Below are 20,372 nucleotides of genomic sequence, written 5' to 3'. Positions count from 1 at the left end.
CATGGAGCGGAGATAATGCCACTTAATAGATTGAGAAACATAAGTGTTTATCCATGGTCAAACTGCTGAGGATAGTAGCTATGTTTGTAAGTCTTCTGACCTCTACACCAGTACTTTTTCCATTAGACTTATGATTCTCAAGCTTTAGTGTGTAGCAGGATCACCTTGGGTGCTTGTTAAAAATGTAGATTCCTAGGACTTCCCTGGTGGCGCAGTGGTTAAGAATCCGCCTGCCAGTGCAGGGGACATGGGTTCGATCCCTGGTCCCGGAAGATCCCACATGCCGTGGAGCAGCAAAGCCCGTGCGCCGTAACTACTGAACCTGCACTCTAGAGCCCGCAAGCCACAACTACTGAGCCTGCGTGCCCTAGAGTCTGCATTCCACAGCTACTGAGCCCATGTGCTGCAACTACTGAAGCCTGTGCGCCTAGAGCCCATGCTCTGCAACAAGAGAAGCCATCGCAAATGAGAAGCCCACGCACTGCAATGAGGAATAGCACCCGCTTGCTGCAACTAGAGAAAGCCCGCGTGCAGCAACGAAGACCCAACGCAGCACCCCCTGCCAAAAAATATATATATATATATTTTTTTTTTTTTGGTAAATGTGGATTCCCAACCAGCACAACTCAGCAGGTCTGGGGTGGGGTTCAGGAAGTAACATTTTAAACAAGCTCCCTAAATAATTTGCTTTGGACCATATGAATAAAATAAGCTTCTAAGAATGTTACCTTGACTGTAGTAAGTAGGGTAGACAGTTGGTTCTTTTGCTCATACAAAATATATTAATTTTTAGTCCGAATTAGTATAATGCTATTTATTTTTCTTATAGTCTTATCTTAGCCTGATTTGCACTGTTTCCTACATTATTACTTATGGACTTCTTGCCCTAGGTTAATTTGCATGATCAAAATGAAATTGGTTTGTGTGGAAACTGGTTTCTTACTTTGGCAAGAAAGTGGAGTGTCCAAGAAACTTAAAATTAGAAATACAGAGTATAGAGTGACAGTGATTTCATTGTAATTAGAGTAGTCCAATCAGGTGGAAATAGTTGAAAATATAAACTTTCACTAGTTAAACCAATATTTGATAAGTAGGAACTAAGAGGAGACAAAAATGACCTCAAAGTTGTATGGAATCATAGACTTCAGAACTGGAAAAGAAAATTTCTGTGGATGACCTAGGATCTCTGGGCTTTTTAGCAGAGACTTCAGAGGAAATAAGGAGGATTTTTGAGTAATTTCAATCTACTTGACTTTCTGAATTTACTCCTACATTCCACGTGGACTTCATCTGTTACAAATTTGACATACTGTGGATTAATAACTTGCTGTTCAGTACACTTACATAGGTGCTATTGTCTTCCTCCAGGTGACAGTAATAGTAAAATAGTAAGCATTTTAATTTATTCTGTTTTGCTTAGGCTTAATTAATTTCCTTAGACGATTTGTACTATATGTTTAATTTGGAGAAGGTCTTGCTAAAGTATGCTTCATTCTTTTGGCTTGGATTTAACATTTGTATAACCTTGCTTTTCAAACTCAGTAGTCACTCTTTTGTTAATGGAATGATAACATGGGAAGGATTTGAGGGTAATACTTTGGTAATAATTTTCTCCATCTGTAAATAGGGTTGTTTCATTATCACCAAATTGTAGGTAGAACATTAAAATTTATCACAGCTTCTTAGAATGTCTCTAATTTTAAGGTACTTATTGCCAGTTTTGGAAATGAAAGAACAAACTGATTTTTAAATTTTCTGAGGCCTTAAGAAGATGACAGTGTTAAGAGTTCAGCAGCATCCTATATAGTGATTTATAGTGAAACGTTAGGGTTTACAAAGCATCTTCTGTTTGTTGTTTCTTTTGATCTACATGCCAGTCCTGAAAGTGAGGATAATATCTCCATTTTGCAGGAGAGGCTGCTGAGACTCATGTGCTGATTGTCAAAAGTCACACAAGTGTTTAGAAATTCTCTTATTGGAGAACTGAGTTTTTGTAGCCAGCGATTTTAGGGACTACCTAGACAAATATAGAAAGAAAATAATTAAAGATGAGTTGAGGAGGGGGTTGATGTGTAGAGTAAAGGAAGAACAATCTAAATGAAGCTGGAAGGTCTTTTGGGGTTATAGAGTGATCCTGGAATATTAAGAAATTCTCAGTGTAGTTAATGGAAGTACTTAACCAATAGTAAGAGGATACAACTCTAAGAAGGCATTGGATTGTTGGATTATTACAATACCATAGGACTGGCTACTATCTACATAACTCCCCCAAATATTTTCTACTCTTCAAACTTAAGAATTGAAGTGAACCTTAGAAACCATTAAGTCTGTCTGACTCCTTAAACATTTGGTGCCTGCTTCTTCTTGTCTGCTAATGAGTGATGATAGATAAAAGAAATTGAACAAGGTTGTAATGAATAGTAATGCAAAACTCAACTATTTCTTTATATTAGCGTATATATTTTTTGAGATATGGAGACCTGTATAATATAGCATATATCTTCTGTTTAATAAAATACCTCCTTGATTACAAGACAGTTAAATCATCAGTATCTTGTGGCATCAAGCAGAAAGCACTGTGATGACTAAATATTTATTTATACCTGAACAAGGTGAGACCCACTATGAACATGTTCATTCTCTTGAGTCAACAAATGCTTTTTAATTTGTTATATCAAATTATGTCCCAGATACTGTATCAGTTATTCAGGATATAAACATAAGTAAAACTCAGGGCACAAAAGTGTTCCCCATTTTTTAAAAACTAAGGACCTAAAATTGTTTTGCCTTCTCCCCCATGCCTCATATTTTAAATTATTTTACCCTGAAATTTATTTACTAAATTGATTTTCTCCTTTAAAAAATAAATTTATTTTTATCTTACCAAATGGTTAGCATGAAGCAGGCAGTGTTCAGTGAGTTGATGTGATTTAAGCTAAATTTGGAGTGAAAGTATGATTTCCTTTAGGTGACTTTTTTTTTTTTTTTTTTTTTTAAATTTATGGTACCTCAGGCATTCCCTTTATTACCTCTCCTGAGGGCTTGAGTATCTCATGTCACCCCTGAATGAGATATCTTTTCCAGGCTTAACATTCTGATTCTAACACTTTATTTTAATTTATAATTTATTTTGCCCCTTTTCTGTCCCTGTTTACTAATATATTAGATTATATGATTAAAATTGAACTATTTTATCCTAGAAGGCAGCTCTGATACTTTGGGAAGATGGAAGGATCTTTTGGTCACAGTTAAACTTCTGTGCTTTTAGAAAAACACCTGTGTTTGAAAATCAAAATAACCTGGGTTGTATAGATCATTAAACAGGCTGTGACAAGAATATAGTTATTTTTTGTAGTGCTAGAAAATTTGGATTCTCTTTTGAGTAGGAAGCCTTTAAAAAAAAAACAACCTTAGAAACTCTATAGGGAATAATTAATATGCTTGATGTTTCCTAAGGAAAAAATATCTAAATGATGCTGAAAGTAATCATTGTTCTTATGCTACTGAAGACTATTATTTTCAGGAGAAATATGCAAAAGTGAAGCTTTGATTTGGAAATAAATGTACCACTTTTTACCCAGGAAGTATTTCTGAAAGTAGTATCTAATCACTGTTTTAGTAAATGAAATTATATTTAAACACACTAACATAGCTTACTATAGAGTCTTATTTTGAATAGTTTTGCAAATCAGAGAATAGTCACCCTCCTAATTTTGTATTATTCTTGATTTTCACATATGTATTTGAGTTGGTTAAAGTATGAAATGGATTTAAAGATGTCAGGTGAGGTTCTTGGCTTTTATTAGTTTAGTGGCCTTTTGGAAGTAGATTTTGTGACTTTCTGATGGCTTTTTTAAAAAAATTTTTATTGAAGTATAGTTGCTTTACAATGTTGTGTTATTTTTGATGGCATTTATATTTACCTCTGCTTTATTGGGGTCAGTCTTTAAAAACAGTTTTAGACATCTTTAAAAGACAACATTAGACATTTAAAAACTTTTTGAACCATATATGCATTGGCTCCACAAGTGTTCATCCCGCCGCCCCCCCCCATGCCAGAAGTTTATATTGGTAAGATTATTTTGCCTAATTATAGGTAATTCATGGGGTGTGGGACTTTGTTTCAATCACTGCCATATGCCCAAAGCCTTCCAAGAGTACTTGGTATATAGTAGCAACTCAGTAAGTGTTGTTGAGTGAATCTCAGTAAAGGAAAAGGCAGCTGAGGTAAATTGGGTGTTCTTACCTCTGTTGATATCCAACTAGTGTTTTAATCACTTCAGAAGCTTCTTCATTTCTAATTTATTTCTGTGGAGAAGTCACGTGTCTTCTGTTTCTGAAGTGTGCTGTACCAGATTATGGTTGTCCTTTAATATTTTCTTCCCAGTTGTTCTATTCCTGGAGTTAGTTTGTTTAAATAGTGCTTGTGGGCCTTCCCTGGTGGTCCAGTGGTTAAGACTTCACCTTCCACTGCACAGGGTGCGAGTTCGATCCCTGGTGGGGGAGCTAAGATCCCACATGCCTCACGGCCAAAAAACATAAAACAGAAGCAATATTGTAACAAATTCAATAAAGACTTTAAAAATGGTCCACATTAAAAAAAAAATCTTAAAAAAAATTTAAAAATAGGGCTTCCCTGGTGGCAGTGGTTGAGAGTCTGCCTGCCAATGCAGGGGACATGGGTTTGAGCCCTGGTCTGGGAAGATCCCACATGCCACGGAGCAGCAGGGCCCATGAGCCACAACTACTGAGCCTGCGCATCTGGAGCCTGTGCCCCGCAACAGGAGAGGCCGTGACGGTGAAAGGCCCGTGCACCGCGATGAAGAGTGGCCCCTGCTTGCCGCAACTAGAGAAAGCCCTCGCACAGAAACGAAGACCCAACACAGCCAAAAATAAATAAATAAATAAATTAAATAAATAAAAAAATAGTGTTTGTAGGAAAAAAAAATTATTTCTTCACAGTCCAGTTCTTTGGGCCAGTTTTGTAGATTGGTATATCCTTAAGTGTTTCAAAATCAAAACTGATTAATGTGAGGGATTATTCTCAGAAACAGTGTGGCTATAAGCAATCAGTGGATTTTGGTATTTAGCTTTATTCTCTCTTCAGTTATGATAAGTCATAATACCATCACATTTTAGCAAGAGATGAATATGTGAACATTTTAGCATGTTTGTCATTGTAGAAGTAAGCCTACCTTCTAAAATATAGAATGTACAATACTGTTTGGTTAATGAAACATCATTTAAAGTTTTTCCCATCTCTTTAAAAAATTTTTTAAATTAATTAATTAATTGATTTTGGGGGGCTGTGTTGGGTCTTCATTGCTGTGCGCAGGCTTTCCCTAGTTGTTGAGAGCGGGGGCTACTCTTCGTTGCAGTGCATGGGCTTCTCATTGCGGTGGCTTCTCTTGTTGCAGAGCACAGGCTCTAGGCACGTGGGCTTCAGTAGTTTAGTTGTGGCTCGCAGGCTCTGGAGCCCGCAGGCTCAGTAGCTGTGGTGCACGGGCTTGGTTGCTCTGCGGCATGTGGGATCTTCCCGGACCAGGGCTTGAACCCGTCTCCCCTGCATTGGCAGGCATATTAACCACTATGCCACCAGGGAAGCCCTTAAAAAAGTTTTTTAATTGAGGTACGAATGACATACAATATTATTTTAGTTTCAGGTGTACAACATAATGATTCAATATTTGTATATAGATTTACAGTTTTGATTTAGAAAATATGAATATCAATTTTTTTCCCCGATCACATGAATACATTGGTATTGAAACATTCTAGATGTGGTATGTTTTCTTTCCTTTTTCCTCCCTTGTCCAGTTGGCTAGATCACAGTCATGGTATCTGTATATAGATCTTTGGCTGAAGAGGACAGTTTCTTTTAAGGAAAGTAAGTGTTATGGTTGAAGTTGCCTCCTTTGAAATGAAATAAACAACAAAATGTTCTTATTTTAATGGATTTTAAGAAATATTTGTCCCTGTTAAGAGAAACCAAGAAATAGGGAACCTGGATTTCATTCAATGTGTTTTAAAAAGAAGTTGAGTTTTCTAGAGAATATTATAATAGCAAATATTCTGTTGCTACCTACCCTTTGAAAAGTCATAACTATAGGTTGTTATTCAGATGTTCCACAGTGATGTGCTCTATGATAGGATTTATCATTGATCACAAATGAATAAATTAAGGGGATTTTTTTTCTTTTTTTAAATGCTGCAACCTCTTCCTGTATGTATTGTTCAGTGTCTTTTCCCAGTGAGATTTTTCCTTGGTCAGGAGCCTCTAATGAAAGAAATTACTATTTGGCCCAGGCAGTAATGTTGCCTTCAGATTGTTTTTAAAGCCAGACTGTTTGTTTTCTGTGAGTTACCTCTGAGTGGACTAATTGTAAATGTGACAGCCCTTTTGATGCCACTTTCTCTGGAGTTACTGGTGTTCTTCAAAGCTTGGCTTTGTTGTGTGCAGAAAGATGTTGGCGGACTTGGGAAAACTTCATTTAAAGGAAACAAAAGTTCTAAGGAAAGCTCCTTCAAGAGTTTTATTCGTTCATAACAGAACTCAAATGCACATAAGTTTTCCAAGCACTGAAGATCTAAGGTTATTTTCCAGACCTTTTACTTGTTATATATTTTCAATAAGGTCTTGATGAACCCCTCCACCCCCCATATCCTCTTAGAGTTCTTTTAGTGTAGCAAATGACTTGATGATCACTGTCCAGTTGATCTGTCTTTGCTGTTATTTCTTTAAGGAAAAAGTCCCACCTTGGGCCCTGAGTATTGATTTACCGGAATGAGTAGTTAAATGAGAGATCGGAAGCTAGAGCTAGTTTTTTCACTTTCTCTCACCTTCTCCCCTCCCCCTGCATTATTTTAGAGGAGGTTGCTCATGTTCTCAAGTAGCAGTACAAAAATCTCACACCCTGACCCAACCAGTATGAAAACAACCGCTGTAGCACAAAGTGTCCTTCCCGTGTCCCCAGCTGAAATTGGGGGAGGGACAAAGCCCAATTGTTACTTTACCCCATCCTGTCTGCCTGCTAGAAGGCCTGTTTCCTACCCTAATGGTTTCTGCCTAACAAATGGTGTTTCTTTTTTACAGCATTATGATCCTGGACTTGTTGTGGTGATGGTAAACTTAGCAGTGGTAATTTTTTATTTTCAGACTGAATTACTCCTTTTGTCATCAGTGCACCAATATGTTAGGCTTAATTTCTCTGTTGTAGCCTTCATCCTTCTGCTTGGTCTTTTTCATTTTCCTTTCCTTTCCTTATGCAACTTGTCTGATCCTTGTTCATTAAAGGGTAATGTTAAGAAGGGATATATCTGTTTGTGTTAGAACTGCCAAAAAAAAAATCAGTTAAAACATTAAATTCTAATACTGTAAAAACTTGATTTCCCCACAATATAATGGGCACTAGCACTTGCTACTGCAATCTATAAATAAATTAAAACAAACTTTGACTGCCTTAGAAGGCAAAAGTACTAATGCAGAGTTTATAACAGGGGTTTACAGAGGTAATGAATTTATACCAAAATTTTCTTGATTCTTACAAAGCAAATTCTGATAAATCGAAAGATATCAAATCAAAAAAAAAGGAAAATTACTTTGACATTTGTTTTCAATTCTTTCATTGGACCATTTCTTTTTACCAGTAAATCCCTGATTGAGACGTTATGAAAGTGATATTGCACCTAGGAAGTCATTTTTATAACCTGTCTTTAATTTGGTCCTTTTGCTAAAGATTGCAGTCACTGCTTATTTATTATACCATTGGGCATCAGGTAATAATGCATTTTTATTTTGTTTAACTGACAGTATTTGATAGTATCTAAAAGAAGGCTGTATTTTAGAACTTTGTTCTCTTTTCTGGCATGAGATGTTCTTTATTAAACATTTTTTTCACTGTTCCTAATTACCTGCTTATTGTTTACAAGCAATAATGGGATATTGGTGATAAGTAATTGAACTTCTGAATTTGTTTTTCATTACTTTTTGAAACACAAATTAATCCCACAAATACAGAGCAACTGGATACAAGTGGTTGCTGGTCACTTTGGAAACAGTTTCTTTTTTTTTCCTCCTGGACTAATCCTAGTCATGATCATGGCTTTTATTGCTTTTTTTTTTTTTTCCAAATTTGCTTTTGGTAATATCTCAGATTTAGACTGACAAAACTCAACTTTTAGCCCAAAGGTATAATATATATGTGTGTATAACAAAAAAACAAAAATAAAAAAACAGTTGTTTACACCAGCCTGAGTGAAGTGATGAGGGAAGTAAACATTGTGTTTTTTCACTAAAGGTATACAACGGATAAGGTAAGTCCTCTTTTCAGTGGGCTTACATCACAATAAACAGCGCAAGTTGTGATGTAAAACAGCTGTGGTAGTAAAGTGCTTGTCTGCCCCATTTTGCTTTGTTTGGCTGGTTATGAGTGGATTAAATATACATTTTTTAAAATCTCCAGCATAGATAAATTAGTTTAAAGTCAATTTTCTTCGCAACTAGTCCTTTTCACAGCTTACTGATTGCCACAGCCAGTGTTAAATCCACTCTGGAAAATGGGACCTCAGAGCACCAGTTTAAAAGTGAAACTACTTTTTGTTCCTAAGGGCAACTAACTGTTGCTTTCTATTTAATTTTTTTCACCACCTCATTTAATTGTAAAGCATCTTTTGAAAACAAAAAATATATTAAACACGCTGAGTTGCTGTTATTGAATTTTCCTGTATCATGTTTGAAACTGTGCTCTTCCGATTTAAACATGTCAGTTGAGATATTTATTACCAGTTTTAAAAGTGTGTGTGGGAAGATGTCAGTGGACAGTAAGAGTGAAGTGATTTTTGGTGGAAAGTTATTTGGAGGTCTTTTTAAAAAGGAATTTCTAATGTTTTTGATTTTAAACTTCCTGGTGCCATTGCTTAGAAGTGCTTTTGCATTACTTATTTAATTTTGCCATAGTAATCTGGAATCATCCCCAACTGGAAGGTCAACCAAGGTGGTTAGTTGGGCTTGAACTGGGAGAGGTAGGTTTGGTTGTAAGCTGTGAGAATGGCTTGTGTTTGGTTCACTGTAGCTTTCTGGTCTCTGCACTCCAAGGCAAGATCTCTAACCACCCAAACCCAATGTGTAAAGCGAACTGTTGACTTAGCTTTGCATCTAACCTTAATTATATGTTCCTGTTACAGGGAGAACAGATCCCATTCCAATCGTTGTCAAGTATGATGTCATGGGCATGGGTCGCATGGAAATGGAGGTAAGTTGATCTCATTGGTTCACTTGTTTTTGGGATATTTAAAATTGATACTAATTCCAAATTCAGATGTAGTTTTAATGTTTTTGAGGGGAAATTTTAAAATGTATTTTACATTCTCATTTAGTGCTGCCTTTGAGGCAGGTAGGTGGCAAATAATGCCCCTGTTATAAAGAAGTTGAGTGGTTTCCCGAGGGTTATGCCACAAGGCAAGGTCAGATTTAAACCCAGACCCCGGTGCTCATTTCCATAGACAGTGTTGCTTAACTCTTAAAATAATTGCTGTGGTAGAAGCTTTGCCCCTGTAGAGCTATGTACAGCTGTCATCTGTGATATCTTCTTTTCATTGCCTGAAATATTTTTCTCCATTTACTCCTAATTCTTTGGCATTGAACATTGAAGTAAAGTCTGTTATCATCAACACATGTGCCTGTTGGGAACCACCAGCATGAAAAGATTAATGAACTATTTTGCATGCTATTTTCTCTGTGGGGTGACAATAAAGCAAGAGGTAGCTGAGCAAAAAGTTAGAAGTTTCTTATTTTCATACAGTACTGTAGTTGTGTAAATGACTTTTTTATGGCTAATTGGGGGTACTTTAGGAAATAAGACTAATTATATCTGTTTTTGTTAAGCTTGATTATGCCGAAGATGCTACCGAACGGCGCCGTGTCCTAGAAGTAGAAAAAGAAGACACGGAAGAACTGAGACAGAAGTACAAGGTACTTAAATGAAGCCATTCTTGCATGTGGGATGTTCACACTGAGATATTCATTTCGGTGAAAAGAATCTGTTGACAGCAACATTTGTTTGACCTTTGCTGGTGATTAGTCTTAGACCTCGGGTTTCTGTTACTTTCTTATTTATTGCTTCTGTAAAAACTATAGAGATAATAATAACCACTTTGTATTACTATCTGTTGGGGAGAGTGCATTAGTGTTTGAAAATGCAGTGCCAGGTATACATTAGGTAGTAATAGCAGTAAAAATTGGTGAGTCCTTTGAGAGCTTGATACCTGTTGATAAGCCTTTTCTTTTTTAATGGATGAGGTGTTTGACGAATGACAAACAATTGAGAACTTCAGTATCTTCCTTTTTAAGCAGGTAGTTATAGAAAACTGCAGCTTAAAACATGTTATAAGTTAGCTTTCAAAAAGACTGACAAGGGTACATGCCTTTCAAGATGTTTTAGTAAGCCCAGTTGCTACCATAAAATAGGTAAATTTGAAGATAAGAAAGAGAATTAGTGAAGATCATCATATAGAAGCTGATTTTGGTCATGATACTTAAGGTGAGAAGAGAGAAAAGGGATTCATTTTTAAAAATCTGTTCTACCGTAAAAAAATATATAAAGCAAAAACTGACAGAACTACAAGGAGCAATGTTATACCTACCACGGTTGTTGGAGATTTTAATATACCTCTCAGTAATTGATAAAAGTAGAGGAAAACAATCAGCAGGGATGTTTGGAAGACTGGAACATCTCATTTAACAAATTTCACCTAATGATTATATAGAACTATACACCCAATCACTTTGAAAGTGACAAATTTCAAATATATATGAAACATTTATTTAAAAAAAATTTTTACCATGTTCTGTGTCATAAAGTATCAACAGATTTCAAAGAACTGAAATCAAGTTATCAAGCCATAAAACAATTTTTTAAAAGATTTTTAAAAATCTCTGTTTCAAAATTAAGAAGCACATTTTTACATGTAACCTGTCAGTAAAAGAAGAAATCACAATGGTAATTGGAAAATATTTTGGACTGAAAGATAAAAATGCTACACATCAAAACTTGTAAGATAAGCTAAAGCAATATGATATATGATAGCAAATACATGTCCTTTTTTTTTACATCTTTATTGTAGTATAATTGCTTTACAATGCTGTGTTAGTTTCTGCTGTATAACAAAGTGAGTCAGCTATACATATACATACATCCCCTTATCTCCTCCCTCTTTCGTCTCCCTCCCACCCTCCCTATCCCACGCCTCTAGGTGCACACAAAGCTGATTTCCCTGTGCTATGCAGCTGCTTCTCACTAGCTATCTATTTTACATTTGGTAGTGTATATATGTCCATGTCACTCTGTCACTTTGTCCCAGCTTACCCTTCCCCCTCCCCGTGTCCTCAAGTCCATTCTCTACATCTGCGTCTTTATTCCTGTCCTGCCCCTGGGTTCTTCAGAACCTTTTTTTTTTTTTTTTGGATTCCATATATATGTGTTAGCACACGGTATTTGTTTTTCTCTTTCTGACTTACTTCACTCTGTATGACAGACTCTAGGTCCATCCACCTCCCTACAAATAACTCAATTTCGTTTCTTTTTATGGCTGAGTAATAATATTCCATCATATATGTGCCACATCTTCTTTATCCATTCATCTGTCTATGGACACTTAGGTTGCTTCCATGACCTGGCTATTGTAAATAGAGCTGCAGTGAACATTGTGGTACATGGCTCTTTTTGAATTATGGTTTTCTCAGGGTATATGCCCAGTAGTGGGATTGCTGGGTTGTATAGTAGTTCCATTTTTAGGTTTCTGAGGAACCTCCATACTGTTCTTCATAGTGGCTGTATTAGTGTACATTCCCACCAACAGTGCAAGAGGGTTCCCTTTTCTCCACACCCTCTCTGGCGTTTATTGTTTGTAGATTTTTTTTTTTTTTCCCGGTACGCGGGCCTCTCTCTCACTGTTGTGGCCTCTCCTGTTGCGGAGCACAGGCTCTGGACGCGCAGGCTCAGCAGCCATGGCTCACGGGCCCAGCCGCTCTGCAGCATGTGGGATCTTCCTGGACCGGGGCATGAACCCGTGTCCACTGCATCGGCGGGCGGCGGACTCTCAACCACTGCGCCACCAGGGAAGCCCTGTTTGTAGATTTTTTGACGATGGCCATTCTGGCTCTTCTGACGGAGTGAGGTGATACCTCATTGTAGTTTTGATTTGCATTTCTCTAATGATTAGTGATGTTCAGCGCCCTTTCATGTGTTTGTTGGCAATCTGTATATCTTCTTTGGAGAAATGTCTATTTAGGTATTGATAGCAAATACATGTCCTTAATGCTTATCTTAGAAAAAAAAAGGCAGGAAATAAATGAAGTAAACGTTCCTCTTGGGAAGTTAGCAAAAGAATAGCAAAATAAACCCAAAGAATGTTAAAGAAAAGAAATAATGAAGATAAGATAAAGATAAGAACACAAAAGAATGAAACAGAAAACAAACATACAACAAATCCATAAGTTAGTTCTTTGACATACTTGTGATATTAAGAAAGAAAAGAACATAGAAAACCAATGTCAATAATGAAAAAAAGAGGATATCATTGCAGATGCAGCAGGCACTAAAAGGTAAACATAGTATGGATAACTTTATGCTTTGAATGCAAAGATAGGTTTAAGTGGACAAATTCCTAAAGAATATAACTTGCTAAAATAGACTTGAAGAGAATAGAAAACCTTGGTAATCCTATAACATATATAAATTATATAAATTGAATCTGTGGTGGAAAATCTTTCCATACAGCCCAAATAATTTCATAGTGAGTTCTATCACAATTCATAAAAGAAGTAACTTCAGTCTTGACCAACAATTTCTGATCTTCCAGAGAATTGAAAATGAAGAAAAACTCCCAGCTCATTTAATTAGAGACTAGATGGTAACTCCTGACAAGGACAGTATGATAAGAATAATTATATGACATTGATGTATAACACAGATGCAGATCTTAAAACACCATAACCAATTTAGGATATACCATGACCAAGTTATCCCACGAATGCAAGATTGATATAATGTTAAAATCAATTCATGTAGTCAACCATATTAGATGATTAAAGGAAAAAAATTATATGATCATCTCAATAGATGCAAAAAAACCAAGAGCATTATATAAAATTCAACATTCATTCATGATGAAAAGTCTTGTCCAACTTGACAAAGAAAGGACCTTTTTTAACCAGGTGGAATGCCTACAAAAACTATATAGGAGACATCATAGTTAATATTGAAAAGTCGAAAGCTTTCCTTTTGAGATGGGGAAACATAACAGGGATACCTGCTGTCATTGTATTAAATATTGTTCTGGTGGTCTTAAGCAGCACAGTAAGGCAGACAGGCAAAAACAAACAAAGATGCAAGAGATGAAAGGGAGAGACAGAACTGTCATTGTTTGCAGGTATGATTATGTTCATGATATCCAAGAAAATTTACAGATTAGTTACACAAATAACAGTTTAGCAGGACGCTAGATACAAAATCATACATTTTTTTTTCAAAATCATACATTTAAATTTTCATATTAGAAAATGGATATAACAAAAATGTCACCAACTGTAATAGCAAAAAAAAATATATGAAACACTTGGGTATGGATCTAATGAGATGCGGGAGACTTAAGGCAAAAATTCTGAAGCATTATTTAGAGGCATTAAAGAACAATGAATTTTAAAAATGAGATTTTTTTTATGATCATGAATTAGAAGACTCAATATTGTAAAGGTATCTGTTTTCCCCCAATTTTTCTATATATTCAAATCAATCATATAAAAATCCCAACAGGATTTTGTATGGAATTTTGTATGGAAGTATAAAGGGCCAAGAATAGTCAAAGCATTCTTAAAGTATAAGATAGAAAGCTACAGTAATTGAGACATGTGATATTGGCATAAGGATAGACCAGTGGAACAGAAAAGAGAGCCCAGTTGCAGACCCTTACATATTTGACCCCTTGATAAGACAAAGATGGTATTGCAGAGAAGTGGGGGAAAGAATGAATTTTTCAGTAAAAGGTTCTGAGACAGTTGGTTATCCATATGGGAAATAGTGAATTTGAACTTCTACCCCATACCATACAATAATCAATTGCAGGTGGATTAAAGATTTAAATGTAAAAGGAAAAAACATAGAGCTTAGAAGATACAGAGGATTTTCTCTATTCACCGCACCTGATGTTATTTACTTATTTTTTATTTCAGTGATATTTTATAATGAAAATTGTTGAGCATACAGAAAAAATGAAAGATCTATATAGTGAATACCTATATACCTACCACCTATATTCTACAATTAACACTTATATAAATATTGTTTTATTATATATCAATCACTTTTTTAAGTCCCTTTTTTTAGTTCCTAAAATATCTTTTTGATTCTTTTCCCCAAAATTTGCTATTTTTTTGTTTTTTAAACAAAAACAAAATTTTTTGCCTTTTGGTTACTATTTCTGCCTTTTTTAAAAAAACATTCTAAATGTTCTTATTTTATAATTTCTTTCAAATCTTCTATTATCTGTAGTACTTTGTAAGTGTTTTCGTAGTTTGCTGCTTCTGACTTTCTTGCAGTGGTTTGTTTCCTTGTGTGGTTTGCAGTTTTGATTGTCATCTCATTCTCTGGATGTTTTTCATATCCTGGATTTTAGAGGGGTTCTTATCGGGCAGTTCCATATGTGCTTTTGCTAGAGACTTAAGTCTTTAACTGAAGACCTGAGAACTTTATATGGACTGGTTTTAAAATGTTAATACCTAAGCTAAGGGTTCCTGCTTTGGATGAAAGGTGTACATTCTTTAGGTCCACCAATGACTGTGGTCTGAAATTCCAACCTTCTATGCATGACCTTTTCCATTTATACCTTGGTAGATGGTGAGTTTTTTGATGCGTTCAGGGGATAGCAGGTGATGATGTAGTGCTGTTTTTCTAGTCCCTGTTTCAAGGATGGAGACAACCATTCATCTCTCTGAGCATTTCGCAGGGAGAGCTTAGTAGGCCTTCTACCATCAAGGTCCTGAGGCCTCATCTTTAGGTGCCTAGGGATTGCCCTGTCATGTTGAGCTCAGCTATATGTTAATTTTTCTTTCTTTCTTTTTTTTTTTTGCGATACGCAGGCCTCTCACTGTTGTGGCCTCTCCCGTGGCGGAGCACAGGCTCCGGACGCGCAGGCTCAGCGGCCATGGCTCACGGGCCCATCATGGCTCAAGATCCCATGTGGGATCTTCCCGGACCAGGGCACGAACCCGTGTCCCGAACCCGTGTCCCCTGCATCGGCAGGCGGACTCTCAACCACTGCGCCACCAGGGAAGCCCTGTGTGTTTTATTTTATCCAGAGTTATAATATGGGGAAATCTCTCTCTTCCTTCTCTTCCTTTTTTTCTTTCCCTGTTCTCCTTTCCCTACCCCTTTCTTTATGCACTCTTCAACCCATTTAGACTGGCTTTAGCACTTTGCACTGAACCAGTTTATTCAAGGCTGCAAAATACCTTTATTTGCTAAATCCAGTAGACCTTTTAAAGTTCTTATTTTCTTCCACGTCCTGCTTCTTTGCATCATTCAATACAATTGACCACTCTTTTCTCTTTAAAACAATTTCTTTTCTCTTGCTTTTGAAGATTTTATAGATTCCTCCTCCTTATCTCTCTTGCTGCTTCTGTATAGATTCCTTTGTTGACTCCTCTTCTGCCTGAACTTTTTTTTGTCTCTTCTTATTTATTTGTTATGCTTAGAACATCTCATTTTTTATTGGACTCAGACTTAGAAGTAGAAGCTCTCAGAGAAGACAGCCTCCGTCTATTGACAATCTGTTCCTGGCGTTTTCCTTTGGCCTTCTTTATTGTTGCCAGAAGTTTAGCATATTCTGCAGCCTCTTCCTTATTTTTCTTAGTACGCTGTTTCTTCAGAGCAATACGCTGACATTTGTGTTGCAGAACACATGGAGTAACAAGATGGTGAATCTTGGGTGCTTTGGTCCTAGGTTTCTTACCTTTGTTTAGGGGCTTTCTCACAACATACTGGCGGACATCATCTTTATTTTTTATTTTTTTTTAACATCTTTATCGGAGTATAATTGCTTTACAATGGTGTGTTAGTTTCTGCTTTATAACAAAGTGAATCAGTTATACATATACATATATCCCCATATCGCTTCCCTCTTGCGTCTCCCTCCCTCCCACCCTCCCTATGCCACCCCTCTAGGTGGTCACAAAGCACCGAGCTGATCACCCTGTGCTATGCGGCTGCTTCCCAGCAGCTATCTGTTATACACTTGGTAGTGTATATATGTCCATGCCACTCTCTCACTTTGTCCCAACTTACCCTTCCCCATCCCCGTATCCTCAAGTCCATTCTCTAGTAAGTCTGCGTCTTTATTCCCGTCTTGCCCTTAGGTTCTTCATGACCATTTTTTTTTTGTTTTTTAGATTCCATATACATGTATTAGCGTACAGTATTTGCTTTTCTCTTTCTGACTTATTTCACTCTGTCGGACATCATCTTTAGAGAGATTGAAAAGTTTGTGGATTCTGCTAGCTCTTTTGGCGACAAGGCACAGTAGTATCAGTGAGTCAGGAATATCCTTCTTCCCTTTTTTTACGATGACCAAATTGAGAACACTCAGATTTGCATTCACAATGCAACCCCGTACAGATTTATGCTTTCTTTCTCCAGTCCTCCTTGGTCTGTAGCAGGAATGCCCCTTACTCAGTAGCAGGCGGACTCGGCCATGGGTCAAGACACCCTGCTTCATGGGGAAACCTTGTTTGTCGTTCCCACCACTGATTCGGACCACATAACCCTTCCATTCTTCACCCAGAGCGTCAGCAGCAACTTCTGTGGCCATACGCTTCTCATAAAAGGTATGAAGTTTTTGTTCATCGTTCACTTCAATGAGTTTCTGGCAGCCAGTAGCTGGGAAAGAGATGTTCCGCTTTATCCTGAAGTGGCTGATTGCCTCTGAGGTGCCACAAAAAAGAGCTGCCTAAACTTTAGATGTTGGAGTTCTTCAGGTTAGGACCTGGGCTGTCTTTTTCTGTCTAACCACTGTCCTTAAGCATAGAATCATCATGCCACTGTTTAGAAATTTTTCACGTGGTTGGCTTTTATCCTTTAGGTCTTAGCTTAAATATTACTTCAAAAGAAATCTTTCCTAACCACCCAATTTAAATAAATCCTCTACTTTATTCTCTTGCAACACTCTCATATATAATTTATAATTATAAATTTTTGCTTGTAACCTTATTTATAGGCTGACTGTGGTACTGGAAAGAAAGGGCCTTGAGGAGAGAAACTGTCTATTTGTCTGGCAATATATATACTGCATCCAGTATAGTGCCCGGCACATAAGTACTCAATAAATACGAGTTGAACAAATAAATTCTTGGAAATGATGGGGAAAACCAGGTCTATTTGATATACTATCAGAAATATAAACATTTTAGAGAATACATTTTTATTGTTTTTCAAGTAAAAGTTACACTATCAAGTAAATAATAAATACATGTAGTAGCTGAGTAATTCACAACCTCATTAGATTACACATTATATTTTGAGGCCCTTTCTCCTCCGACCAAGAAATTATTTCACTTTTGAACTCTTTGTGGTAGGTACAACAAGAATTACTTACTCCCATTTTATTGATCAGACTGTTTATTCAGAAATCTTGTCAGCTTTGAATTATACAGCTTGCGAAACCCTCTCCCCTTCTTGATGTCACTCCTTTATTTCATATTTGTTCTTCACCTTCACATGACCTCGGAACCTTGACTTTAGTAACTTAGCCCCTCCTTAATTTATACTTCTTGAGCACCACAAATTGATTTTTTACTTCTCTCAACACTTTGATTCCAACTTCTTTTCTTCCTAATCCTTTTTTTGTCATACCTACTCACCAAGAACCTATCCCCACTCAGAAATATTTGCATTCTTCATTTCTGCGTCTTTACTGTAGTGCAGTGTGGGACTGGTGCCAACTCACTGGACTCCCAGAACTGCCAAGGAATCCTTTTACGCATCAACTCCCTCTTAGTCTCTTCAGCTGTCATTCTCAAACATTGATCTTTAAGCCCTCATCTTCCCTCGGCTACCCTTGTCCTTCCTCCATCTTCCCTTACTCCTAGTAGAAAACTTAAAGAAAATGTGGACTATCAAATGGGAGTGCCTTCTTCTACCTGTAATATCTGCCATCAAACTTGGGTCTATCTCTTCCCATCCTTAAATATTTCTCCCTTGTTTCATAATCTGTCAAATGAAAATTCCTAACTACATCTGAATTCTGGATCCTAATCCTCTCTGTATTATCAAGGACCTTACATCTTTTTTCCTATCTTGGCAAACTCACTTTGCACTCATTCATTTCCTATCACCAATAAACATGCTCACACATTCTTGGGGGAAAAGAACCACTAAAATTACAAAAAAAAACCCTTACTCTGTTGACTCTTACTCTCTGTAACTGCCATCTTTTCTTTTTACTTGTCTTAAGAACCAAAATTCTGAAAGGATAGTCTCTACACTCACTGCCTTCTATTCTTTTTTTTTTTTAATTTTCATTTTTATGAAAGTTGTACACAGTTTTAAAGCAAATAGCTTTACCCATGCTTTTAACTGAAAACAAAAACTGCAGTCCCGTTTTGATACCCTTAGTATCTTGTTAAATATTGATAAGATATTTTAAAAATATGTGTAAGATATGAAGAGTAACTACAGACACTTGTGTGTCTTCTGCTCAGTTTAAGAAGAACATTATCCATAACTTTATGATCCCGTCCCATTTCTTCCTCCTTCAGAGGTAAGCACTGTCCTGGATTTTGTGTTTATCATTCACTTGCAATTTTTCAGGTAGGTTTTTGCTGTTGTTGAGATAAAATTCACTGTTTTAACCATTATATAATATAGAGTTTAGTGACTTAGCATATTCACAATGTTGTACAACTGTCACCACTAATTCCAGAACATTTACATCACCCCAAGAAGAAACCTTGTACCCTTTAGCAGTCATTCCTCATTCCCCCTCTTCTCCCTCCCCCAGCAACCACTTTCTGTCTCTATACATTTGCCTATTCTGGACATTTCATATAAATTAAATCATTCAATATGTGGCCTTTTGTATCTGACTTCTTTTACTTAGCATAACGTTTTCAAAGTTCATCCATATAAATAGCATGTATCAGTACTTTACTCCTTTTTAGGGCTGAATAATATTGCATTGTATGAATATACTAGTTTGTTTAATTATTCATCAGTTAATGGACATATGAGTTGTTTCCACTTTTTGGCTGTTATGAATAATGCTGCTTTGAATATCTTGTACAAGTTTTTGTGTGAATATATTTTTCAATTCTCTTTTGTATATACCTAGGAATGGCATTGCTAGTTATATGGTAACTCAGTGTTTAACTTTTAAGGAACCGCCAGACTCTTTTCCACAAATGGTTGCACCATTTTGTTTTCTCACTCGTACTATATGAGAGTTACAATTTCTCTACATTCTCATCAACACTTATTGTTTTCTGTCTTTTCTATTATAGCCATCCTAGTAGGTGTGAAGTAGTAGTACCTTCTTGTGGTTTTGGTTAAGCATCTTTTCATGTGCTTATTGGCCTTTTTTTTTTTTTTGCGGTACACGGGCCTCTCACTGTTGTGGCCTCTCCCGTTGCAGAGCACAGCCTCCGGACGCGCAGGCTCATCAGCCATGGCTCACGGGCCTAGCCGCTCCGCGGCATGTGGGATCTTCCTGGACCAGGGCACGAACCCATGTCCCCTGCATCGGCAGGCGGACTCCCAACCACTGCGCCACCAGGGAAGCCCCTTATTGGCCTTTTTAACTATGTTCTTTGGAGAAGTCTTCAGATCTTTTGCCCATTTTTGAAATTGGGCTGTCCTTTTATTGTTGAGTTATAAGAATTCTATATGAATTCTGGAATGAGTCCCTTGTCAGGTGTATGACTTGCAAATATTTTCTTCCACTTTTTGTTGTCATTTCACTTGATAATGCCCTTTGGTGCTCAGAGTTTTAAAATTTGATGAAGTCCACTTTATCTTTGTTTCTTTTGTTGCCGGTGTTTTTGATGTCATATTTAAGAACCCATTGCCTAATCCAAGGCCATGAAAAGTTACACCTATGCTTCCTTCTAAGAGTTTTATAGTTTTAGCTCTTAACATTTAGGTCTTTGATATATTTTGAATTAATTTTTATATGTCATGTGGGCTTCCCTGTTGGCGGAGTGGTTAAGAATCTGCCTGCCAATGCAAGGGACACGGGTTCGAGCCCTGGTCTGGGAAGATTCCACATGTGGCGGAACAACTAAGCCCGTGTGCCACAACTACTGAAGCCTGCGCGCCTAGAGCCTGTGC

At 36.9% G+C, this 20,372-nt stretch overlaps 2 protein-coding genes across 12 annotated transcripts in view; one reads left to right on the top strand and one right to left on the bottom strand.

Annotated features, from left to right (window-relative positions):
* GPATCH8 (G-patch domain containing 8) overlaps positions 1-20,372 on the top strand; it is a 98,464-nt gene that overhangs the window by 45,329 nt on the left and 32,763 nt on the right. For 6 of the 11 annotated variants that reach the window (XM_033848329.2, XM_033848327.2, XM_033848328.2 and 3 more), the window contains 2 exons: positions 9,184-9,251; positions 9,884-9,970. In XM_033848329.2, the coding sequence (XP_033704220.1) occupies positions 9,184-9,251; positions 9,884-9,970 (155 nt within the window). Of the gene's footprint in view, positions 1-5,870; positions 5,888-7,093; positions 7,139-9,183; positions 9,252-9,883; positions 9,971-20,372 lie in introns of those variants that run through there. The other 5 variants (XM_019939478.3, XM_073798442.1, XM_033848332.1 and 2 more) reach the window with 3 other exon arrangements.
* On the bottom strand, positions 10,960-18,061 carry LOC109550591 (small ribosomal subunit protein eS6-like). Its single transcript, XM_073797895.1, has 3 exons — positions 17,995-18,061; positions 16,491-16,973; positions 10,960-10,970 (listed from the first exon to the last, which is right to left on the bottom strand). Exons 1-3 carry the CDS (start codon positions 18,059-18,061, stop codon positions 10,960-10,962), a joined length of 561 nt encoding a protein of 186 aa, XP_073653996.1.

The sequence above is a fragment of the Tursiops truncatus genome, chromosome 20, assembly GCF_011762595.2.
Source record: "Tursiops truncatus isolate mTurTru1 chromosome 20, mTurTru1.mat.Y, whole genome shotgun sequence".
NCBI lineage: Eukaryota > Metazoa > Chordata > Mammalia > Artiodactyla > Delphinidae > Tursiops > Tursiops truncatus.
Note: the sequence above shows the minus strand (reverse complement) of the source record. Positions and strands in the feature narration are given on the sequence as shown.